The sequence below is a fragment of the Henckelia pumila genome, chromosome 3 (genome assembly GCF_033568475.1).
Source record: "Henckelia pumila isolate YLH828 chromosome 3, ASM3356847v2, whole genome shotgun sequence".
Taxonomy (NCBI): Eukaryota; Viridiplantae; Streptophyta; class Magnoliopsida; order Lamiales; family Gesneriaceae; genus Henckelia; species Henckelia pumila.
In genome coordinates, this window is record NC_133122.1 from 195,194,511 (window position 1) to 195,211,528 (window position 17,018).

The window sequence follows — 17,018 nt, forward strand, 5'->3', positions numbered from 1 at the left end:
TATGGGTGTTTAAAGATTTTATCGCTTGCTCACACTTTCCAATTTCGAGAAGAGAGGTCTCAAAATTCTGGAAAAAAATTTGATGACGAGCTGGCGTCATTAAGGGGTGAGTGCAAAAGACTTGGCCAGGAAAACAGTAAAGCTCGAGATGATTTTCTCAAGTCGCAAGAGGAGCTTGAAGAGAAATCCAAAAAGTATGATGCAATTTGCGAGGAGATGGAGCAACTTAGGGGGAAATATTCCCGTGAATCGGAGACTGGAGAGACTTTTCTCAACTCATCAATAGGCAAGAATCTTTTGCGAAGTACCGGAGAAAAAGAAATTGTAGGCTACCGAGAGTCCACAACTTTTAGAGATGAAGTGATTCAGCGGACGATCGTTATTCATGATGAAGTTGTAGTGGATTGTCGCAAAGAACTACAGAATACTAAACTAGTTCCGAAGGAAATTATTATGATGATTCACCCTAAAATTTCGGAGCCTAGTACTGCAAGAGTTGAGGATGACTCGGACCTTCCCTTAGGAGATTTATTGGGAGGTCTGGGTGACGAGGAGATGATCGAAGCTTTGCGCTCGGAGTTTTAGCTTACGTGTGCATGTCGAAGCTAAATGGAGACTAATCTTTGGAGTCGTCGAACAGTTTAGTTTTATTATTTCTTGCCACTTTTAGGCAATTTTTTTGTATTTGTAATAAAGACTTTGAAGTCATAGACTTTGTTTGCTCTTTTTGAGCGCGTAAGCAGTTTGTGGAGGAACAAAGGAAAAATAATTATTCCTTTATATATATATATATATATATATTCAATTTTGTCGATTATCATATTTCTTTGTATTTTGAAGTTGCTATTGCATACTTGCTTGATGGATAAAATATTATCGCTTTAATATTGGAGTACTTGGGAGGTGATCAGTCTCCCAAGATTTTGTCTCATGGGAAATTCCTAAACCCACTTGGTGTATGGTGAGGTATCCCGGGACTTATAATATTATTATGTCGTCCTGATCTCTTACAGCATCATAAGTTCAAATGTCCCATGGGGCTGGCCAAGCCTTTTATTGTTGGGAATTTTTTATGATTGCTAGGGTCTATGACGTTTATGTTGTAAGTAAGCGTTACTATAGGAGAGGAGATATGATATGCTTTCGACAAAGTAATCTGCTTATATAACAAAGTAATCAAATTAGTTGAAAAATGTATCACAAACTTGTAATATGAAAACATAAGGAAAATATGCTAATAACAAAAAAGGTAAATTTAGCCTATTATTGGCGAGAGTTGCAGTTTATGCATAAAATTTCTTTAGGTTGGCCACGTTCCAAGGCCTGGGAAGTATTCTTCCATCTGAATGTTGGAGGTGATATGTTCCCATCTTCACAATCTTAATTACTTTGTACGGGCCTTCCCATTTCGGATCCAGCTTGCCCACGGACTTCAAGATGTCAGATTTTCTCAATACAAGGTCTCCGACTTGGAAAGATCTTGGCTTGACTCTATAATTGTATGCTTTAGTCATACAAGCTCGATATCTCTCGACACGTGTCGAAGCTTCATCTCTCAGTTCATCCACCAGCTCCAATGAAATTCGGAGGGCTTGGTCATTCCCAGATGAAGTGTACTGTTTCACTCGCCATGATTGTTCTCCAATTTTGGCAGGAGCCACAGCTTCCGCTCCGTAGGCCAGGTTGAAAGGAGATTCTCCAGTTGAAGAGCGTGGAGTGGTTTGATATTCCCATAGAACACTTGACAACTCATCCACCCATTTTCCTTTGGCATTGCCTAGGCGTGTTTTGAGGTGCTGTAGAATGGTCCGGTTGGTGACCTCGGTTTGCCCATTCGCTTGAGGATTCTCGACAGAAGTGAAGAACTGCTTGATGGAAAATCCTTTGCACCAATATTTTATTTTCGCTCCAGAGAACTGAGTTCCATTGTCTGAAACCAAGGCTTGAGGAATGCCAAATCTGCATACTATATTCTTCCATAAGAAATTGATTACACATCTTTCGGATATTTTGGCCAATGGTTCAGCTTCGACCCATTTGGTGAAATAATCCACAACAACTATTAGAAATTTTCTTTGTCCGGTAGCAGGAGGAAAATGACCTACCAAATCCATTCCCCATTGAGCAAAAGGTAAAGGACTTTCTAGGGGCTGTAAGATTGTAGCCGGCTGGTGATGGAAGTTAGCATGCACTTGACATGCGTGACAATGTTTTGCTAACTCAATATCGTCTTGCTTCATCGTTGGCCAAAAGTATCCTTGGCGTAACGCTTTCCCCACGAGAGCTCTGCCGGCTAAGTGATTCCCACAAATTCCTTCATGAATTTCACGGAGCACATAGTTTCCTTTGGCTGGCATTAGACACTTTAGTTAAGGTGAAGAGAAACCTATTTTATACAGTTCTTTGTCAATGATCGTGAACCGAGCAGCTCGCACTCTAAGTTTTTGAGCTTCTACTTGGTTAGCGGGTAGGTTACCCCGCATCAAATAGTCGATTATTTCATCTTTCAGACTACATTCTTCGCTGTCAGCACAGAAGATTGTAACATCACTTACATCAGTTTTTTCTTTGCCCTATGTTAGGAATGTAATTTTTCTACTATCAATGTTGGCCAAGGAGCTTGCTAACTTGGCAAGATGGTCTGCTGACTCATTTTTCCCTCTAGGTATCTGCTTTATATCATAGCTGTCTAAACGCAAGAGAAGTTCATTTACTTGAGTGAGGTATTCAAGCATTTTATCTTCCTTCGCTTCATAATTTTCATTAACCTGACTGATGATATGTTGGGAGTCACTGTGTATCGTCAGTCTTTTTGCTCCGACCGACAGAGCCAATTTAATTCCCATGATGAAAGCTTCATATTCTGCCTCATTATTCGTTGCAGGGAATAGAAATTTGATGGTATATTGAAATTTATCTCCATGTGGGCTCTCCACAACTATATCTGCACCGCTTCCTGTAAAGGTTGATGACCCGTTGACATAAACCATCCATGTCTGGGTGGAGCTTTCTTCTTGAGTTACTGTAATATCTACTAAAAATCAGCCAGAATTTGTGCTTTAATCGCTGGACGCGGACGATATTCAATTCCATATTGGCTCAATTCGACAGCCCACTTAACCATTCTTCTTGATGCTTCAGGACTCGAGACAATTTGTTTGAGAGGATGATTGGTGAGTACAATTATTGGATGAGACTGAAAGTAAGGACATAGTTTTCTTGCTGCAGTTACCAAAACCAGTGCCAGTTTCTCGATCTTTGTATATCTTAATTCTGCTCCATGTAAAGTTCGGCTGATATAGTACACTTGTTTGTGCTCACGTCCTACTTCAAAGACCAATACTGCACTTACCGCCTCCGCAGATACGGCTAGATAAATCAGCAGGGTGTCACCTTCGTTTGGTTTTACCAACAACGGCGGAGAGGTCAAATGCACTTTCAACTCGTCAAATGCTTGCTGACACTCTTTTGTCCATCGAAAACCTTTCCCACTCCTCAAAATTTTGAAGAATGGTAACCCCTTGTCTGCAGATCTTGAAATAAATCGGTTGAGGACGGCCAAACGTCCTGTTAATTCCTGGATGCCTTTCACACTTTTAGGAGGATTCATGTTCAAAATTGCTTTAATTTTTTCAGGGTTGACCTCTATTCCTCGTTCTGACACCATGTAACCAAGGAATTTGCCTCCTCGTATGCCAAAAGTGCATTTGTCTGGATTGAGCTTCATCCTGTATTTTCTGAGTATATTGAAGCATTCCCCAAGATCTTTCAAGTGATTAGATGCTTGAGTACTTTTAACGAGCATGTCGTCTATATAAACTTCCATGTTATGTCCGATCAAGCATTCGAACATGGTATTTACCAGACGTTGATAGGTAGCTCCAGCATTCTTCAGCCCAAACGTCATAACATCATAGCAATAAATCCCCATATCAGTGATGAAACTTGCTTTTTCCTGGTCTTCTGGTGCTAGACCGATTTGATTGTATCCTTGATATGCGTCAAGAGAAGTGAGCAGCTCGCATCCTGCTGTCGAATCGACTAACAAGTCAATTTGTGGGAGTGGAAACGGATCTTTGGGGCATGCTTTGTTTAGATCCATGAAATCTATGCAAAAACGCCACTTTCCTCCAGGCTTCGGTACTAAAACAACATTTGCAAGCCAATCTGGGTATGAAACTGGCCTGATGTACTTTGCCGCTAAGAGTTTCTCCACTTCAGCGGCTATATGCCAATTTTTCTCTGGACCAAATGCTCTTTTCTTTTGCTTCACAGGTTTCATTTTTGGATCAACACTGTAATGGACTGGGTGCGTCCCTCTGCTTCTGGCCCATCTGGCCTTCTGCTCTGGGGCCCCAGGCCCATACGCATGGCCTTATCCCCACCTGGGTGGGGGAGTTTTTGCCCTCCCCAGGATTTGAACTTGCACCACGAGGATTTAAGTGCAAACTCTTCTGAATCCTGGTACCATTGAGCTAGGCGCCCTTTTATGTAATGGACTGGGTGCGTCCCTCTGCTTCTGGCCCATCCGGCCTTCTGCTCTGGGGCCTCAGGCCCATACTCATGGCCTTTTCCCCACCTGGCTGGGGGAGTTTTTGCCCTCCCAGGATTCAAACTTGCACCACCAGGCTTTAAGTTCAAACTCTTCTGAATCCTGGTACCACTGAGTGATTTCCACATGTTTCAGAGTTTTGGTTGCTATTATTCTTTCTTTGCTCTCGGCTTCCTCATCCACCAAATGTATTCTGTTTTCACGTAAAATTTTTCCAGGTTTCGGTGCTCTTTCCTCACTAGAAACTTGTCTTTCACGATTTCCTGATGAACCTCGTAATGTCACCGCATGACATTCTCTGGCTAGACGATGGTCACCAATGGCTTCTCCTACTCCTCCTGGAGTCTGAAACTTCAGATTCATATGATATGTCGATCCAATGGCTTGGAAAATATTGAGACTTGGTCGTCCCAATATCACATTGTACGCAGATGAAGCCTTTACTACATGGAATTTCACCATCTTAGTAGACCGTTTGGGGTAAAAACCCAAGGAAAGAGGAAGCGCTACTTCTCCCAAAGCTTCAACTATTTCTCCAGAAAATCCGACTAGTGGAGTGTTGACTGGAGTTAACCGTGCATTACTAATACCCAACTTCACGAATGCATCATGAAAAACTATGTCGGCCGAATTTCCTGAATCCACTAGAATTTTCTTTATCCAAAAATTGGAGATTGTGACTGAGATGATTAAAGCATCATTATGGGTACCCCGAGGGTTCTCCAGATCTTTGTACCTGAATGATAATCTATCTTGGATGGTTCCAATTTTATATATCGACAAGGATGTGGGGCTAGATAAATTATTGGTTCCTTTTGCTGCCCGTAGAAGGGCTTTTCTTGCATTGTTCGAGTCGCCACAAGCAGGCCCTCCAGTGATTACCGCGATTACTCTTCCACTGGGCAAATTTTCATCAGCTCGTTCATGTTGTTTTCCAGTTTCATCATGGTATTTTTGATAGTCACGTTTTGGTTGTTTGTCCCGATGCCTGTCATCTCGCTTTTCACCGCGGGACTTGTCCACAAAATTCCCCAAATGTCCGTGCTTTATGAGTTTTTCAATTTTTGCTCGCAAACTGAAGCAATCTTCTGTAGTATGACCTTTATCTTTATGAAAATGGCAGTACTTTTCCGAACGTTGGCGCTTTGGGTTATTTTGCATTGGGCGAGGGGGACGCAACAATCCTTGTTTTTCAGCCACTACCAGTATATCGGTCAGACGTGCATTGAGGGGTGTATTCTGGAGGCGGGGGCTCTGTGCTGTTCGCTTCTCGTCTCACTTTCTAAATCCGATTTATCTTCTTCTCTCTTTATTTTATTCAAGTAGTGTGGCTCTACAGATTCTTAAACCCGTATGTATTTCTCATCTCTTTCCAATAATTCCTCTAAGTTTTTTGGGCGGCCTTCCCGCTATTGATTCCTTGAAATTCCGATGGCGCAAGTTTTGTTGCATTATTCCAGCTAACAAATCATGGTTCACGTGTAAGACTTCGTGCACCGCATGAGTAAATCGCCGAACATAGTCCCTCAAACATTCTCCTTCTTTTTGAATGACTGTGAACAAATATGCTGCTGTTTTTGGGTATTTCTTGTTAATTGAGAATTGCTGGAGGAAGTAATCCGTAAGTTGCTCCAAATTGGCAATAGATCCAGAGGGTAACTTATTGAACCATGTGAGTGCTCTTCATGATAATGTTGTTCGGAAAATTTTACAGTATGCAACATCTGTGATATCATACAAATCCGCTTTCGCATAGAATTTGTCAATATGGTCTTGGGGGTCACTCGTTCCATCGAACTCAGGTAAGCTGGGGATTTTGACTTCCTTTGGTAATGCTTTAGATAATATGTCATCAGTGATGGGGCTTCGACGTGACGGCAAAATTGCGGACATATTCTCTCCAGTTACATGTGTGCGAGATCCATCCTTCCGAGTTGGATTAGTGATCTTGTTTTCGCCAAAGGTGTCATGAACTGTGTGAACACTTGCTTCATCGTCTTTCTGAGTAGTATTTTTTTTGGTCTCCCCTTGATCTTTATCATTCACTTTAGACTTATCTTTATTTGGGTCTTTGTTATTAGGTTCAAGAGACGACGAGCCTTTAGTCTGAGCCTTTTTCTTGCTGATTTTGCGCTTACGGGTTTCTAGGTACTGAGCAACTGCATCTTTTGCTGCGAGTGCTGCTGTGTTTTCCATTAGCGCAGTCAAGTCTTCACGGGTGAGAGTAATACTCGGCGGTGCGTTTCCATTGTTATTATTTACTTGAGACATTTTTAAAGTAATATGTGCTCTCAATGACGTAAAGAACAGGTTCCCACAGATGGCGCCAAAGCTGATGTAGCCAAAAATCACTTGTATGTAAGACGTTGCTTCCGCAAAGTTTGGAATATCAACGAATCTTTGTATGTTCCCTATGGAGATCCTCAGTGGGTTGTTCCTACGTCACAAAACAAAGTCAGAGGAGCCGGGAGGGTTTCCGGCAAAGGTACTCCGACGCTCAAGTCAGCGATTACTCAAGGAATAATAATCAAGAGTAGAGCGTTATAGTGCTAAATAAAGTGTGTACCTTAATAATGAGATGACTTGAGCTATTTATAGATATTTGGAGAGTTTCACGGGCTTGAGCCTCTTATGGGCTTTTGTAGAATTCAGGGCCTGCTTGAATTAAATATATATAATATTTAAATAAGCTTGGACCTCAAAAATATTTGGAGTGGACTTTCATAATTGGGCTCAGTCCCAGTTGAATTTTTGTAACCTATCAATTTCCAAGAAAATTTGGAATATTTCAGTTTCTGAGCAAAATGAATGTTTTTAATAGTGTCAATTCAATTGTTTACGAATTAAGAAATATTCGATTGATTGGTTTGTGGTTATTGAAAAAAAAAATATTTGTGTAATTCACTTCATTTCTTTTTTATCCAAGGTATATTTTTTCAAGTAGTCTAAATTAATAATAACATTACACTTATCTTTATTTTCATTCAAGTGAATGTAATCTCACTACATCTTTTGAAAGCCAAATTTAGTCACGATATTGTTAGTTTCTCCGGTCGTTCTTTAACGGGCTTACCTCGTTGGAATGTTAGCTCAAAACTAGAGTTAATATTTGCATAATTCGAGTTGATGGCTTCTACATGGACACCTTTTGCAACTGCGCTAGGCTAGAAATGGAGGCATTGTAAACTGTACTATTCCTCAAAAGTCGCCAATTAGAAACAACTTAATGGTCAGTCCATTGGAATCACTAGGTCACGGTGACGATCAAGTATCCAGTAGCTCATCCGGCGGGGCCGTTTCTTCTAAAAAAGGTGGTGGCACGAGGGTGGAAGTCCAAGGGAAATTTTATGCCGAAGAACTCGGCGGTAGATGGGAGGAGTTATGGCCCCGGAGTGGGAAGAATTGGCCGGATTGATGAGGATAGGACTTGTGACTTTAAGGAAACGGTTACACAAAAAGCTTCAACAATCATAAAAGGTCAAATATCAATTAAGTCACTAGGAAATATATTTATGTTTGTGGATGTAAAATTATCTGATAAAACTTGTTGAAATGAGTTTAGTTTGGCGGGTATTAATATCTATGCTTTAGTTCTAACTTTATTTTATTTAGTAAGTGGATGAAATTTTTCCACACGCGATATTGAAATCTAATGATTGTAAAAATTAAAACAAAAAACTAAATATATTTTTTCTTGCTCTCCAATAAATTGCATCATTTTAAAAAGTAAATTGACTTTCTTTATAATTTATAGCTATTGAAGCTGAGCAGATTTTAAAAATTTCACTTAATTTTAGTGGTATAATTCATGGAAGGTTTTGGAAATGGGACAACAAAGGTAGTGATGATGGTGATACCCCGGGAAGTAAGGGGTATCAGGGCTAGGGATAGGCAGAGGCAATAAGAATGCTAGTAAGGACAACGAGTATGGTTCTAGCCCGACTATTTTAAGGAGAAGTTGTGATACCCCGGGAAGTCAGGGGTATCACCGGTGATACCCTGGGAAGGCAGGGGTATCAGGGCTACGGAGAGGCAATAATAACAGGCCTGGATAAGGTCGAACTGATAGTTCAGATACAAGGGACTAACTCATCCCGGATGAAGGCGTGAGGTCGAGAAGACCAAGTCTTCATAACTTGGGCAAGACCCATTTCTCAAGGACATGATTCCCATGATTACCATAATCCCGAACCTTCCGGCTTCATCGTGCGTGATAGGTAAACGTGGGCAACTCCTGCACCCATGACCCAGATCGTGGCCACTACCCTGGAAATGCGGAGATATTTTCTCACTCTAAGGCCTATAAATACCTTGAATCAGGTATCAGTAAGGGTATGTTCACTTAAAATCTCAAAGACACTATATTCATTTTTACCAAAAGCCCACTCTATTTCTGAGCCTGACTTAAGCATCAGAGTGGCCCCGTCGAAAAACTTTCCGGCGCCCCACTAACGTGCTTTTATTTCCTATCCTTGCATACAGATTGTCTCGATCAGGGAAGAATAGATCACTTGTCATTCTCATCAGCCTGGTCAACTCGTCAGGCCCACTTTACTACCCTGACGGCCTGGGCCCTGGTTTAGCAAAACCATCATCATTGGCGCCATCTGTGGGAAGCTTGTTCTATAGACGTAGATATGGCTTCTCATAAGCAAACACCCCCGGAAGGCCCCCAGCAGGGCCGGAAAATTATTATTCCTCTAGAGCAGCTCGAATCATATGCTCAGGATATGATACAAAAATCTTTAGCAGCTACAAGGCAGCCACAATCAAAGGAAATCACAATGGAAGAAGAAGGGAAACGGGGTAATCCGAACCCTAATGCCCGAGCCAGAGAAGGTGAAGAAGAGGAAAGTTCTTGGATGCATTCAATATAGCCTTCTGTGGCGGATTAATTACATGAACTTAGGAGGAAGATACAGAAGTTGGAAGAAGAGGATCCCAAAATGGCCTGGTCTATCAAGACCCCGGGCTGCCCTTTTTCGCAAGAGGTGATAGAGGAACCCTTGCCATCGCATTACAAGTCGGCAAAAATCCGGGAGTATGATGGGAGCACTGTAGTGACCCTGCATGGTATCACCTACTAACTGGAAACTAATAGCATGCATTAAACTTAATACAACAAAATAACTTAACAGAGTAAAACGTGCGGAAACATAACTATAAATTACATATCAGCTTAGTATAAAGTGTCAAGCTTATTCATCAGTAGTGATACAACCATATCGAAATACTTAAACAGTAAACATTATACAGTTATATCGAATCCTGCTGTATAATAAAATTCTCAAGGCTCCTGCTCCCTAGTCCTGCCTTGAACTACCAGCTCCGTCCATCCTGCGACCTGCCCCATGGAGTAGGTTGTCCAAGATAACAACTAGGACGTGAGCACTAACGCCCAGTACATAGACATGAGTACATATAAATATGATGCATGCAACATGATGACTGGTCAAGGGTCATCTGAAAAGTCATGCTCAGTACCGGCGCCACATGAGTGCTGCCACCGCACGGATCAACCTCTGGGTGCAACCACACTCGTCTAGTACACCAGAGTAGACAGATATAAATGCCCCCGCCATCGCGGTACTCTCAGTGACAGACTATCGAGTATAGAGCTGAGCGGCTCTATAGTCAGGTATAACAAGGTATAGGCTCAACGTGTATATGCACATGACATATGAATATAGAAAGCGATAAATCATATATCATGCCATATAATAATGCCAAATAAATGCAAAATATAAACATGTATACTCGCTGGCAATCTCAGTCAATGTGTACGTACCTCTAAGCTAGTTCAAGTAAAGTAGGATACTAGGTTCCAAGCCTATATTCAAAAGTTTACCATATCACTACACAAATTCTATAAGCCTTAACTAAGCTAATAAGTACTCCCAAAACTTAAATAGATTCCCGGACCATACCTTCGTCCGTAGTTAGCCCTTTGGAGACTCTAGTCCTGGATGACTATAACCACAACTTGGTTATTCCAGAACCTCTATTATAACCGATAGGGCCCTCAAGTGTATATCTCACACTATATAACTGAAGAAGGAAACTCGGAATTCGTATTTAGAAATGAATCTGGGAAGCCCTATTTATATGCAAAATTCCCGGCCAAGATCGGAACCACCGATCTCGGGATCGGAGCTTTCGATCCAGCTCACGGCGTGCATGCATGACACGTCAGGATCGGAACTTCCGATCGGGCGATCAGAGCTTCCGATCTGCTCTACGTTCAACACTTGTCAAAACTCGTGGCTGAGTCATCAGACATTGCTGGCAGCTGGAGATCGGAACTTCCGTTCCTGGATCGGAACTTCCGATCTCGGTGCTTCCGCTGAGCTTCCGAAGTGGCTGGGATCGGAGCTTCCGATCCGGCCCAAAATCAAAAGCCCAAATTCTCTTCTGAAGCCCAAATTATACTCCGGAATCAGTTAATTACTAACCCTTAATCATGTTTAACATATTATTATCTTAAAATAGAATCTGGGTTACTACAAGCACTGACCCAGAGGAGCACCTAACTTGGTTTGAGAATGTAGTTATGATACATTGCTATGGGGATAAGATCAAGTGCAAAGTCTTCTTAACCACTTTGGTGAATTCTGCCCAAAGATGGTTTGAGAAGCTGGAGCCACAGAGTGTTCGACCGTTTGCAGAATTCTAGCAAGTGTTCTTGCAGCACTTCAGCAGTAGCAAGAGGTATAGGAAAACTGCCTATAGCCTATTTGAAGCAAAACAGTCAGGAGAGGAGTCTCTACGAACCTACATCAAAAGGTTCAATAAGATTTCTTTGGAGGTCCCGACCTGCGCTCAGGAGACCAAGATCACTGCCTTCACTCAAGGTCTTCGGGAGGGGGAATTTTTCAAATCACTAGTGAAAAAATCACCCCGGACTTTCGAGGATTTGTTGGCTCGGGCCGAGAAATACATTAACATGGAGGAAGCTCAGAGGCAGAAGAAGGAGGTAGCCCGGCGGGATGGAAGCTGGGACCAAGGAATAAGTAGGGAAAACCATGATCCCATGGAGCGGTTGTCCCGGTATGCACCACATCGAGGGATCCGAGACAGGGCTGTTCACGTGTGCGAAGAAGGGGTTGAAGCCCAGACCCCTGTTTCTAGAGAGAAGGCCTGGAAGTACTGTGCACTTCATCAGGAATGCACTCATTACACGAGTGAATGCCAAACTTTGCAGCAGAGACAACAACTTCCTTATACTAGAGATGGTAAGCCGGTCCAGAAAAATCCCCGAAGCTTGCCTTGGTATCGGGGGTCACAGATGTCGGTTCCCCCCCGGGCTGTCATTCTTTCCCGGGAGAAGGGAGAACAAGAGATAGATTCTACAAAAGAGGACTATAATCAGGAGATGGGCCAACCAAAGACATCATTAACATGATATCAGGGGGATCTACTGACGAAGACTCGAACCAGGCTAGAAAGGCTTGGAGTCAGAAGGAGAGTTTGGGGGTGGAGGAAAGGAGACAGGGTTCAGGGCCAATCATCACATTTGGACCCCGAGACCTGGAAGGAGTAAACGTGCCACATAATGATGCCTTGCTTATACAAGCTCGGATCGCCAATTATGATGTACGAAGGGTGTTTGTAGACTCAAAAAGCTCGGTGAATGTCCTTTTTCAGGACGCCTTCGAGTAGATGGATCTACAGGGGTATGAGTTGAGCCCGGTAAAAACTGCTCTGTATGGATTTTCCGGGCACACAGTACAACCTCAAGGGGAAATGTTGCTGCCCATAACCTTGGGGTCCGGAGATAAGAAGAGGACGGTCATGACAAGATTCACATTAGTAGAGTCACCCTCTTCTTATAACGTCATCTTGGGAAGGCCGTCTATGAACTCTTTCAGAGCCATGGCCTCAGCTTACCATCAGAAGATCAAATTCCTCGTGGGAGATAAGGTAGGAGAAGTTCGAGGAGATCAACCTTCTTCCCGAAAGTGTTATGCTGAGACAGTTAAAGTAGATTACAAGAGGGCGAGGCAGGTCGGAAAGGAAGGAGGTCAGGGAGGAAGAGAAGTTTGTTCCATGGAGGAATCTAAGGGCGAGTATAAGGAGGTGGAACTGGTACTCGGACAAGCAGAAAAATCTGTCAAGATTGCTCGGGACTTAGAAACAAATTTGGCCGAGCAATTAAAAAGCTGCCTCATTCATAACAAGGATTTGTTCTCTTGGGCTCAGGGAGATTTGATGAGGGTTTCATCTAATGTTGCAGAACACAAACTCAACATCACCCTTGGCTCCCGGCCTGTGCTACAAAAGAAGAGACATTTCGGGGCCGAGAAGGATAAAGTGATAGCGGAGCAGGTTCAAGAGCTATTACGGGCCGGGCACATCAAGGAAGTACAATTTCCTACCTGGCTGTCCAACGTAGTGCTGGTTCCGAAGGCCACATGAAAGTGGCGGATGTGTGTGGATTTTTGGGATTTAAATAAAGTCTGTCCCAAGGATTGTTATCCTTTACCCCGGATTGACCATTTGGTGGATTCCACATCCGGGTGTGAATTGCTGTGCTTCATGGATGCATACCAGGGCTATCATCAAATTCCTTTATCCCTGGAGGATCAAGACAAAGTTAGCTTTATCACATCGGGAGGTACTTTTTGTTACGTGGTTATGCCATTCGGTTTAAAAAATGCAGGGGCTATATATCAGAGGATGATGGACAAAGTGTTCCGGGAGCAGATGGGTCGGAACGTGGAGGTATATGTGGATGATATATTGGTGAAATCTAGGACTCGAGGTTGTTTTATACCCGACCTGGAGGAAACCTTTGCCACAGTTCGGCGGTATGGGATCAAGTTGAATCCAGCCAAGTGTATGTTCGGATTGAAAAGTGGTAAGTTTCTAGGGTTCATGGTGACTGAACGAGGGATAGAAGTCAACCCAGAAAAGGTAAAGTTTTTGCAGGAAATGCCTTCACGCACATCAATCAAGGAGGTACAACGATTGACCGGGCGAATCACAGCCCTGGCCGGTTTATCGCTCGGTCAACTCATCGTAGTTATAACTTTTTCCAAGTGTTGCGCAAGGCCCAGAGGTTTGGCTGGTCCGAGCAATGTGAGCAGGCCTTTCAGGAATTGAAGGAACATTTGGCTAGCTTGCCTATCTTGGTTAAGCCCGAGCCGGGGGAAAGGTTATGGATATATTTGTCTACTATCGAGAGGGCGGTCAGCAATGTTTTAATAAAGGAGGAAAAGGGAGATCAGAGGCCTGTATACTATGTCAGTCATGCTTTGAAGGGGGCGGAAGTTAGATATACGGAGATTGAGAAGATGGCCCTGGCTTTGGTAATAATGGCCCGAAAATTGAGACCTTATTTCCTGTCTCACACGGTAACGGTCCTTACTAATAGCCTCCTAGGGCGGATCATGACTCATCTAGATGCCTCGGGGAGGCTCGTAAAATGATCAGCAGAGTTAGGAGAATATGACATTGAATACCAGCCACGTAAGGCCATCAAAGCCCAGGCCCTATCCGATTTCTTGACAGAGGTGGCCACTTTTGGTCAGGAAAAAGTATGGAGAGTATTTGTAGATGGAGCCAGTGGTGTTGGAGGCAGTGGCGTAGGAGTCATCCTGGTTTCACCCACCCAGGAGAAAATCAAAATAGCCATGAAGTTGGATTTCCAGGAGTCCAACAATGAAGCTGAATATGAGGCTGTGATAGCTGGGATGAGACAGGCTCGGGAAGTCGGGGTAAGTCATATTATAATATACTCTGACTCATAGTTGGTTGTCTAGCAAGTAAAGAAAACCTTTTGTACCCGAGAGGAAAAATTGATAAAATATTATAAGGTGATTGAAGAGCTAGGGGCCGGTTTCATTACTTGGAGTGTAGAGCAGATACCCCAGGAAGAAAATATGAAAGCAGACGCCTTGGCTAAAAGAGTTGTCACTGGGGAAAATGATGATAAAGAATCTTTGGTACAGAGGGAAATGGTGGCTGCCATAGAAGCCCTGGAGCCGGTCGTCCGAGAAGATACATGGATGGCCCCAATGGTCAAGTACCTTACCAGTGGGGATCTTCCAGCAGACAAAGGATGAGCCCAGGACATACGGAGACAGGCACCCAGATTTGCTATCTTGGGGGATAGGCTGTATAGGCGTTCCTATCAGGGCCCTTTGCTCAAATGCTTGGTAGAAGGGGAAACAGAATATGTCTTGCGGGAAGTGCACAAGGGATGCTGTGGAAACCATGGAGGGTCTATGAGTCTAGCTCGAAGGGTACTGTTGTCAGGGTACTGGTGGCCCACTTTTCAGACTGATGCATCCAAAATTGCCCGGTCTTGTGAAGGATGTCAGAGGTTTGGCAATGTGCAGCATAGCCCGGCAAGTAATTTGAATCTGGTATGGGCCTCGTGCCCCTTTGATCAATGGGGTCTGGACATAGTAGGACCTTTCCCACAAGCCCGGGCAGAGAAAAAATTCTTGCTGGTAGCCGTGGATTATTTTTCCAAGTGGGTGGAGGCGGAGCCTTTGGTGGCAAAAATAACAGAAAGCGAGGTGATGAAGTTTTTGTGGAAGAATATAGTATGTCGGTTTGGTCTCCCAAGGAAGTTGGTCTCGGATAATGGCAGACAATTTCAGGGGCAGAAATTGGCAGATTGGTGTGCAGATATGGACATTAAGCATGCCTTCACCTCAGTCGCCTACCCTCAAAGTAACAGTCAAACGGAGGTAACTAACCGTACTATTGTTCGATCTTTGCAGGCTCGGTTTCATGGAATGGGAAAATACTGGGTAGAGGAGATCCCGAGTGTGTTGTAGGCCTATCGAACCACTCCTCATACTGCTACACAGGAATCACCTTTTATCCTAATATATGGTTCGGAGGCTATTCTGCCAGTAGAAATTGGACAGCCTTCAGCTCGGATTAGGGCATATGAGGATACAGAAGAAGGGGCCCGGGCACAAGAATTGGATCTCAATGAAGAGCGAAGAGAGAAAGCAGCTCGCAGAATGGAGGCCTATAGAGCTCGGGTGATGAGAGCCTATAATAAAAAAGCCAAGAAGGGAAGTTTGTGTTGAAGAGAGTTAATCCAGCAGGGGAAGTGGGAAAGTTAGAAGCCCGATGGGAGGGGCCGTACAAACTTGTCAGAAAAGTCGGTGCTAATACTTGGTACCTACAAGATGGTCAGGGACGGCTCCTCAAACGACCTTAGAATGCATTACACTTGAAGAAATATTTTGTTTAATTTTTGTACTTAATGATTATTAATGAAGGTGTCAATTCATTCAAGAAAGTTTTCCATTGCAAAGTCCGGGAGATTCCATGCCCCGGTATTCATCTTAAGCCCAAGGCAAATATCAGCCATTGGCATTATATAAGTCCGGGAGGTTCCATGCCCCGGCACCCGTCTTAAGCCCAAGGAATATATAAGCCCGGGAGGTCCCATGCCTCGGCGCCCTTCTTAAGCCCAAGGCATATATAAGCCCTTGACATTATATAAGCCCAGGAGGTCCCATGCCCCGGCACCCATCGTAAGCCCAAGGCATATATAAGCCCTTGGCATTATATAAGCCCGGGAGGTCCCATGCCCCGACACCCATCTTAAGCCCAAGGCATATATAAGCCCTTGGCATTATATAAGCTCGGGAGGTCCCATGCCCCGGCACCCATCTTAAGCCCAAGACATATATAAGCCCTTGGAATTATATAAGCCCGGGAGATTCCATGCCCCGGCACCCATCTTAAGCCCAAGGCATATAAAAGCCCTTGGAATTATATAAGCCCGGGAGGTCCCATGCCTCGGCACCCATCTTAAGCCCAAAGCATATATAAGCCCTTGGCATTATATAAGCCCGAAAGGTTCCATGCCCCGAAACCCGTCTTAAGCTCCAAGGAATATATAAGCCCTTGGCATTATATAAGCCTGGGAGGTCCCATGCCCCGACACCCATCTTAAGCCCAAGGCATATATAAGCCCTTGGCATTATATATGTGGCGCCCGGGGTTGAGGAGGCAGGGAGTGATCGCGGGTGCCAAGAGGTTGCACGGACAATGAGCGGCTCCTGGTAGGCTTCTAGGCAGAGGGAGACATGAATGAACCGATCCCGTGCTGGAATGAGAGGGGATTCTGAGACTGTGTAGGTATAGGACTACATAGTTGAGAAGGGCTTAAAAGATTTCATATGTACTGCTCATATCAAGAAGTGCATCTTATTTTCGGAAGCTCATCACATAAGAACTCCAAAGTTAAGCGTGCTTGACTTGGGGCAATTATAGGATGAGTGACCCCCTGGAAAGTTTCTCAGGGTGCGTGTGAGTGAGGACATAAGCACGCTGAAAAGACCCGTCTTGATACAGTGGGTCGTTACAAATGGTATCAGAGCCGACCTCTCTTAGTACGGTATGGTTCAGGGACGAACCAAGCGGAAGATGGTGGGCATGTGACGCCCGGGGCTGAGGAGGCAGGGAGTGATCGCCGGTGCCAAGAGGTTGCACG

At 43.9% G+C, this 17,018-nt stretch overlaps 1 protein-coding gene across 1 annotated transcript; it reads right to left on the reverse strand.

Moving 5' to 3' along the window:
• Positions 1-2,369: 2,369 nt before the first annotated feature.
• On the reverse strand, positions 2,370-2,990 carry LOC140890280 (uncharacterized). The gene is made up of 2 exons (XM_073298042.1): positions 2,629-2,990; positions 2,370-2,523 (listed from the first exon to the last, which is right to left on the reverse strand). Exons 1-2 carry the CDS (start codon positions 2,988-2,990, stop codon positions 2,370-2,372), a joined length of 516 nt encoding a protein of 171 aa, XP_073154143.1.
• Positions 2,991-17,018: the final 14,028 nt, after the last annotated feature.